Raw genomic sequence first — 9,281 nt, forward strand, 5'->3', positions numbered from 1 at the left:
TTGTGTGTCCACACAATGAATTGTTAAGCATTTGCAATGTTAATCAAAAAGGCGTCAGTACATTATCTGACACGAGCCTGGAAAATTATGTTCTGGGACTGTCTTTTGCTGTTCCATTGTTATTTGCAGTGAATAAGAAATAAATGGGGTTTGGATTTTTTTTATCAAACAAAAAACAACTGGGCTCTGTAATCCAGGCTGAGTTTCAACTTCAGGCTGAAAGGATATTAAAGGGATAGATTTAAAGTATGCTTAGCCTGCAAAGAATATAAATGACATTGTTCCTTTCTCTAAGGCAGCCTCATGTATAGACATACCAAAAACAAGATTAATTGTATTGCGCATTGGCATTGAGATCTGTTCCTCATCTCTCTGTGCATGCAGAAAACCGATGTCAGAAATGTAAGGGCTCGTAGAAAAACTTCAAACCATCTTTACTATCAAAATTCATATCGCTATAAAACCTTCATACTCCATACATGACGTCTCTCGTCAAACACTTGATTTCTCATGTGCCGTAGGCTGCATCGCTGGACAGCCGAGCAGAAACAGTCCATTAAAAACCCTCAGCGGCCGTAGCCAAACATGCTTGCTTGCTGGGTCCTGGTGGAGTTAATATACAAGCATGCTTTCATAGGCTCCGGGGGGTGAAGTCTCCACGTGGCCTGGCCTGCTTGTGTGTGTGGAAATGAGGCTCTGCTGGGGCTGAGTGGAGGGCACACTTCCTACATCATGACTGTCTTCAAGTCATGCCTGAGGGAGCTGAGGTGCGCTTGTCCATCCTCGGTGATGAAAGCACTCTGCAGCAGACCTATTCTACTGGTACTGGGATGGAACAATGATCCTTCTCCTCGTCTTCTCTCTGATCTGATTTAACTGTCATCTCAATGTCTTTTGGGTACGAGATGAGAATGCAGTGAATGGCCAGGATTAACTGGGATTCCTGATTCGCTTTTAAACAAACTAGATTTTCTTCCACTCTCACTGCGTCTTTCTCTCGTCCTTGTTAGGTTTTCTCTCCATCATTATTTCTCCTTCTTCTATAGCTTTCTGTTCATGCATTCTCTGTCTCTCTCTCTCTCTCTCTCTCTCTCTCTCTCTCTCTCTCTCTCTTTACCTTTTCTTCTGTTCATGCTTTCTTTCTCTCTGCCTCTTTCATTGCTGTCTTTCTGTCTCATTTTCTTAGCTCATTCTCTTATCAAGAGAGATGTTATCATCCTCCAAGATGCCATCTGCAGTCAGTCCAACATGAGCTTTTTTATCAAAATTAGAATTAAATCAGCCTTTCATATGAGGTGCTTTGGTCTTAGCCAAATCAATTCCTATTGGAGCGCAGGATGAAAATCCCTTTCTCACACAAACGGCTCTCTCATAAGCTTTAATATCAGTGCCAGACTTGGCACGTTGTAAATTCTGAGCAACCACGATTTTTCAAATTTTTTAAAAAAGCACTCTCTCACGTGTGCTGGCCTCTTGAGTACAGCACCAAGCTCCATTTGTGTATTACTATGATGACTGAACAGCCGCAAAACTGTTCAAATAAGTCATTGCAAAAATAATAAAGGTGAACAAAGAACTGTTAATATTGAAAGTATGCCATGTATGCCAACGCACACACACACACACACACACACACACACACACACACACACACACACACACACACACACACACACACACACACACACACACACACACACACACACACACACACACACACACACACACACACACACACACGTCTCATCAGAGTTTTATCTGGTGAAAGTTTGAAGTTATTACACCACAATTGACCTAATATGAACAGTCTGTGACAGTCTGTCATAAAAAAGACAGGCATCAAGATTCCATCAACAACACACTTGCCAAAAGATAAAAAATAATGGCTGATGTCAGTGTTTCATTTCATTTGCCTGAGGAAGAAAAAAAAAACAAAGAAGAGGAGAAGGAGATGTGCTTTGAAAAGGTGCATTAGCTGCTTGGCCCAGTGTTGTGTGTGCTTGTTGAGAGAGATGATGAGATCCGGGCTCCTGTTGGACTCTCGCCCCTGGGCTGGCTTCAGGCCAGAGAGAGGACAGGCCCTATTAATCTGTGGTGGATACATACACCCTTCTCTCCTCTCCTCTCTAGTGTTTCAACTCCTTTCCTCTCCTCTTCCACAGCGCCATCTCTCTTCTTTCTTCCCCCTATCTCCTCTCCTTTCCTCTCCAGTGCCCTCCACCCCTTCCCGTTCCTCTCCTGTTTTCCAATCCTTTCCTCTTGTCTTCCAGCCCGCCATCTCTCTTCTTTTCCTCTCCACTTCCAGCTCCTTGTCTCCTCTCCGTTCTCCACTCCTCTAATCTTTTATCCTCTCTTCTTCCCTCATCACCTATTCTATTCTGTGTTCTCCACTCCCTTTCTCCGTCCATCCCCGTCGTCATTCTCCCCTCATCTCCTCTCCTCTTTTTTCTCATTCTGTCCTCCTCTCCTCTCTTCACTCCTCTAATGCTCTTTCCTCTCCTCTCCTCTCCCCTCCTCTCTCCTCCTCCTCTCCTCTCCTCTCTTCTCCTCCTCTCCTCTCCTCTCCTCTCCTGCGTGATGCGAGCCCCGGCTAACCCACTTACCGCAGGATGGGCCCACATGGCGCGAGAGAGACTCCAGAGAGCGACCGCTCACCACTAAAGCAATCAGCTCGTGTACCTCTCCGGCCAACACAAACATCGCGGCTGTTATTCTTGTTCCCCCGCGCGCAACATTTCAATGTGGAACGCTTTAGACGCTGACACGGCGGCTTAATCAGGTCCTTTCCGGGGTAATTGAATTAGAAAATTGGGTTGGAATTGGATGGTGCAGCTTTTTTCTTCCTTCTCCAAAAGGGGTAGGGGGTATGTGCAAACATCATTCACTGGTCTTGGCTGCAAGTGTGTCAGTGTCAGTGCCCGCTTAGATTCTCACAGGAACAACAAGTTGCTGCTCAAACCAAACAACATAGAAGAATTCAAGGCATGTGGAGATGGGTCAGAAAAGTGGAGTTATAATAGAAAGAGGTCATGCAAAAATCAACAAATAAACTTTCTACATTACATTTTTCCCCCATGCACATTATGGAGGATATTATAAGTCATGCATGCAGGCCCGCCGACAGGGGGGGTGGGGGTGGGGGGGTGGACAAAAGGGTATGTTGTCCCGGGCCCAGAGAGATACGGGGCCCAGAATTGGGTCCCCATTGCATTGTATGTATCGGGTTGGGGGCCCTTTCAGATGACTTTGTCCTGGGCCCAGCAAAAGCTGTCAGCGGCCCTGCATGCATGTACTGTATATTATAATAACTTTTTTTGTATTCCAGAGTGGGTGGAAAATGAAAACGGTCTACTGTATAGCCTACTTTCGATGTGCACTATGACATGACTGGGTAAGACTCAAAAATAATTGACATGATGATCATCATGTGCTCGTCTGTATGTACGTAGGTGTAGTCGACTGCTGCACATTTTGTTCCATGTCATCAGCAGTCTGAATCATTTCAATTTATTTCATGGCTGCCACATGTGTGACTGCACTGGAGTTATTACTTTGCCATACACAATCACAACCTCATTCTGTCAAACCTGAGCACTCTGGTTATGTGATGTGAAATTAGCATACTTTAAATAATATTATTGTCTGACTCGAAGACTAACCACTATTCCTTAAAATAGGCTACACTGTATTAAAAAGTCCTGCACTGTTCAGCCTTTCTCGTTTCCTTTTTTAGCACAAGAGATCATACAGGAGTTTGATGTGCTCACTGAAATAAATAATCTTTTGTTGATACCCTGGGATTTTTTTTTATGTTTTCCACTCAGGTTGAACAAGACAAGCCAAGCACAATAGTTCCAATCAGTGAAATTAAGAGCATTGTTGGCACGTGTGTCTCTCCCAACTCGCTTCCTGTCTCTCCTCCACTGTCCTGTCTGATAATAACCAACAAAGGCTTGAGAAGCCCCAAAACATACTTAAAAAAGAAATTAAGAGCATTGTTGTTGAGTGTGATAAAGTGTCATCCATATATTATTTATTTGATTGCCATCCACATCCAGTGTTTGCTTAACAGCAGGCCTACATTTCAGTCTGTAGCCTAAGTTTGATACATTCCAGCCACTAATACAGGAGTATTGTCACAGGTAGCATGTCCCATTGGATTTGAAAACATTAACAAGGCTAATCTACACAGAGACTGCAGCCAGACCAAGCGGACGGTGTAGTAGCAACAAAGCTCCCAGACTCTCCAACAGTAACGGCTCCTCTACTCTGTTTTATACATTGGCAACTTTTAATGCATTTCCATCTGCCAATTGGAAACTATACCTCTATCTGACCCAGGAAATAATTTTGCCATCAAACCTGAGCAGAATCATGTAACCGTCTTTGATATATTAAACTACAACATGTGTGTAATGATAGTCTGACAATGTTAATCTATGCTGACGTCCAGCTCAATTTCTTTCATTGGATGAATGGAGGTTTACGCATCTCTTTTTCAGACAACCACAAAGTTCAATGTGAACCTGATGCCATTGCTGTATGGAATCACAAGAGACACAACGCCCTCTGTTGGATATTCCAGCTATCACAGGTAGAGAAAAATCAACATCTTGAAATAATACCTAAATAGAGTATAACGGAGACAAAATTGTGGTCTTAAAAATCTAAAATGCTTATAATATAGATTAATAATAATAGTAATCATATTGTTACTACTTCACCGTTGCCAGCAACCATTAATCCACCATAAAAAGACGATTCATTACGCGATATGAAAGTACCATAGCAACATTTACATTTAACTATATCAACTTTGTCTGAGCAAAGACCATGATACAATATATTAAACCTTACAATTATACTTCAAATCAACAAAAAAACATGTTCTAAAAAGGCAGTATATAAAGGCATATAAAGTAGGCTATTAATACATGAATGCAGGCAACATTGCATATTACATTGGCATGAACTACGTACATCGTCTTAAAGAAGCACGGTAAATACTTGCTTTTTAAATGCACTTAAAATATTTCCACAATAGGGATGATTGTGACGTGTGAAGGACTTTTGGCCAGAGAAGTATATTAAATACAGCAGCCTACCACACTACTGGCTCTGTGACTACCAGAGGTGGACAAACTGGCTTTAGAAAGTACAAATCCTGACATATACGGTACATTCCTTCTGCCTGTGCTCCTAACACAATTGATTTCACCAATGACCTCGTCTACATTGTAGAAGAGGTGTGCTATCTAGGATCAACTGGTTCAGTGTGTTGGCTGGAACACATATGTATGTGGCAGTACTTTTACTTTCTAAACCCTCGTAGTCCGCTTCCGCTGTCTACTAACTGATTCAGTCCAAAATGGCGGCGGCATCCACAGCCAGGTAGCTAGGCCTGGCAGTGGCCACTAGAGGTGTTGCCTGCGTGTGGTGTTGAGGGAGTGTCTCCTCTTCCTCTTCCTGTGGCTCTGCTCCCTGCTTCGGTCGGGCCAGGAGAACCCCGGCTCCGGGCCCTCGCCCTGGTCCTCGTACTCGTCGCTGTCCGACTCCTCCACGGTGGCTGCCGCTGTGAAGGCCTGGCTGGGAAAGATCTCTCTCAGGCAGGAGGAGAAGTAGGCCTCCAGGCTACGGCCAGCTTGGGCCATCTCGGAGTCTGGCTGCAGGATCAAAGATACAGATAGAGATAGTATGAGTGAGAGAAGCCAAACCTCTGAAACTTTTCGTCTTTTCGTCACATATACCGTGGGCTGCCTCAAAGACCTCAGTCCGGCTGTGGAATTCACATTCTTCTCATGTTATTGGATCTTCTCATTGAAATACAATTTATACCTGCTTCGAATGCATTGAATAGGAGGTGTCTGATGTCACAAGAAAAAAGGCCCATCATAGACGTACAGTCCTGGAGAAACCATCTGTAGTGTCACGCATAGACATTCTTATGTGAATGAGGTAAAATGTTCGATTTTGGCTGCCCTCATCTTTGCCATTTCATTCTGAAAATATGGGCAGATAATGATTTTTTGGATTAAAGAAATGGATTTTGAATGACACGCACCCTGGATAAAGTAATCATAGGCCTCCAAACTACTGCAATACAGCAGAAACATTTTTATACAGGCTGCAAATGTGGTCATTTTTCTGTGAAAATGAACTTTTACCATGGGAGTCTATGGTAAGCTGTTCACTCTTGCAATCTTTTTTGAACCTGACTGAAAAACTCTTCTGAAGCTCTGGGAACATTACTTTCCATTCAAATCTAAAAAGGGTCTGTTTTCCAAAAGCTAACTGTATAGACTGTAGGAACATTTATCAAAGAACATGAAAGGTTTTCAGTCGTGTTTGAGTGCTCCTCCAGCATTATGAAATAGCTTTAGAGATGAAAGCTTGAAATCTTTCAATAAAGCCCCTTCTGAGGACTCCCATGTCTGGGAATCCATTATTATGGATTTTGTATTACAATGAAACATCCTATTTAAAAATTGATATTTCTCTCCTCCACCAGCGCAAACATTTCTTCCCCGTGCTTTTGTGGATGTTCAAGCATACAGAAACGAAACGCTATGTCTCCACAAGAACCATGCGGCACTGTTAGGCTTTTGCACAGCAGAGAAGAGGTGGGAGGCAGAAAGAAAATAACAATAATATGTCTTTTGAAAACATAGCTGCGCACAATATGCATGCAAATAAGGATAATCTTTTTCAGGTCAAATAAATTAGACAGGATATGAGCAGGCAGTGGCTCATTACTGCGGCGGTGGCAGCCTTCTAATAGGAATGTTTTTCAGCCGCTGCTGCCTCGTCTAACAGCGCTAACGCTACCTACCACACCTCCCGTTCCCCCCCGGCAGCAAACACAAACACACATACACACATACACAGACACAGCCAGAGCTAACGCCACAAGCGGCAGAGGATTAAGCGGGCACATATTAATTACTTTATAAAATATGCCGCATCTCCCATCTGCAGTGCTCTAACTCATCACCTCCCTTAAGAAACACACTCACACACATACATACACAATAAAATACAGGTAATAAAAAATTCTAATAAAATAGGTTGGCACAGCCAGGTCGACTCACGTAATTAAATTTTGCACAGTTTCGGAACATGAGAGAGACGTCGGCCACAAACTCCTCGGGGCTGAAGTAGTGCATGTGGCTGGACTTGTTCAGCTTGCCCCTGATGACTGACAGGTCCATCGGCCTCTTGATTATCTGGTAATAGTGGCGGGCCTGGGCAGAAGGAAAAAGATAAAGAGGAGAGGGACGGGAGGAGGGGAGGGAGATGAGAAAAGGAAGAGGAGAACGGAAGAGGACATATAAAATAATAAAGAGAGGAAAGAGGTGATGGAGAGAGAAGGTGGAGGAGAAAGAGGAGGAGGAGGAGGAGGAGGAGAGGAGGAATAGAACAGAGGAAAAAAGAAGAGAGCAGATATAAAATAATGAAGAGAGGATGGAGGTGAGGGAGAAGGTGGTGGAGAAAGAGGAGGTGGAGGAGGTGGAAGAGAGGAAGGATAGAAAAATGAGAAAAGAAATAAAAACATTGTCATTTATTGTCCTTGGATGTGCCTGTTGCTGAATTTCTCAGCCGCTCTGAGTGGGCGTGGAGAGGTCAAATGTATATTTTGAGAGCTTAGTAATTCATCATTTTCAAGCATATTCGTTTTTCCGAGTGTCTCTTGAATTCATGCCCGCTCTTTGGAATCTCAGTGCCAAAAACTATTAATTTGAACTTCTGACGCCTTTTTTTTCACGGAGGCAGGCAGCTATTCGTACATTCATCTTTCATAATCAGAGCCTGAAATTGGATTTTGGAGGGGGGTGTGACCTGCTCTCAAATTAATTGGCTTTTCTTAACAGTTTAACTAATAGAGGTCATCGCACTATCTCCTTATTTTGCTCCCTATCTCCTGTCATCTTATTAAAGGCAGCCTCCTGTTCTTCTGTAGTCTTTCTCAATATGCTGTAATACCCAATATTTTAACCCACCAATGGCCACTAGGAATCAGCTCTGGGTGGGGATGCAGGGAAAAAGATATTGTGATGTTGATGCAAATGGTCAATATAACTAACTAACCAGGGGCCATATATTCCATATAGATATAGATCCTGATTCGCTAACATCAGACCAGAACAGAATAAGCCTTTGCTTTTATTAACTGTGAAAAGCCTTCAATGAATGAATGACTGAATTTATTTGACAGTTCTTATATAAAAAATAAATACATGATTAAGTTCCATATACACCGCACCACATACCTAAATAGAAAACAAACAGAGAGTCAGGATAACATAATAAAGCTCAAAAGCTTATTTCCATTGGTGTTAAATGGCAACATATGTTAAAATGACTATGTAGAGTGGCACTGGGACACCAATACAACTATAAAACAACAGCTCCAAGTTAGTTGCTAGTTCCTAGCTAGTTGCTTACAACTATACTTTTGATTAATGAACATGACCTGGATAAAATGACAATCTTCAGAGACGCAATTGACCTGCAACACTTTGACATTGAACTCCTGGCCTTTTTCATTGTGACGTTGGATAAGTTCCACTTTAACGCAAACAGGCATATATGATTACCGGTTTCAGGTAGGAAAAACAGAGGCAAATACCTTATACCTCTTTCAAATGCATTACATGTAAAATATTCAGTGTTTGAAGGTGTCAGGGGTCATATGAAAAGGGCCCATGGTGTGATATTGTGAGAGTGCTATAGTGATGGTGTGTGGAACATAATAGGATGCTGTTTTGAGTTATGTATGTCTCTGCTGCTGCTATTGCTGCTGCTGTGTGGTACTCACCAGCGGGCTCACAGGTTCATGGAAGGGAGCACTCAAGCCGTGGGTGAAGATGAGCAGAGTAAGCTTCTCACATTTCTGGAGGGCAGAGAGAGAGAGAGAGAGAGAGAGAGAGAGAGAGAGAGAGAGAGAGGGAGAAAGATAATGAGATACTATGATGTGTGTGCTAGAAAAAACCGTGTGTGGCGAGAAAAAGATTGAAAGAGAGAGCAAGAGAGAGACAGAGAATGAGAGATAGATTGTAAGAGACACAGATAAAGACAGAGAGAGAGAGAGAGAGAGAGAGAGAGAGAGAGAGAGAGAGAGAGAGAGAGAGAGAGAGAGAGAGAGAGAGAGATTGTGTGAGAGGGCAAGAAAAAGAGCAAGAGGACATATCCTATTACCCTGCACTGCACATAAGCAATGACCGAGGTCTGTACGTTTGCATGGGCGCTTGTATGTGTGTGTGTGTGTGTGTGTGTGTGTGTGT

The 9,281-nt window shown here is 42.9% G+C and overlaps 1 protein-coding gene across 1 annotated transcript in view; it reads right to left on the bottom strand.

The window, feature by feature from the left end:
• Positions 1 to 4,026: 4,026 nt before the first annotated feature.
• trim66 (tripartite motif containing 66) overlaps positions 4,027 to 9,281 on the bottom strand; it is a 43,601-nt gene continuing 38,346 nt past the window's right edge. The window contains exons 16-18 of the mRNA XM_063188252.1: positions 8,816 to 8,890; positions 7,089 to 7,241; positions 4,027 to 5,663 (exon numbers count right to left, since the gene is read on the bottom strand). Coding sequence (XP_063044322.1) covers positions 5,415 to 5,663; positions 7,089 to 7,241; positions 8,816 to 8,890 — 477 coding nt within the window. The 3' untranslated portion in view covers positions 4,027 to 5,414. The remainder of the gene's footprint in view (positions 5,664 to 7,088; positions 7,242 to 8,815; positions 8,891 to 9,281) is intronic.

This window comes from Engraulis encrasicolus, chromosome 22 (genome assembly GCF_034702125.1).
Source record: "Engraulis encrasicolus isolate BLACKSEA-1 chromosome 22, IST_EnEncr_1.0, whole genome shotgun sequence".
NCBI classification, from domain to species: Eukaryota; Metazoa; Chordata; class Actinopteri; order Clupeiformes; family Engraulidae; genus Engraulis; species Engraulis encrasicolus.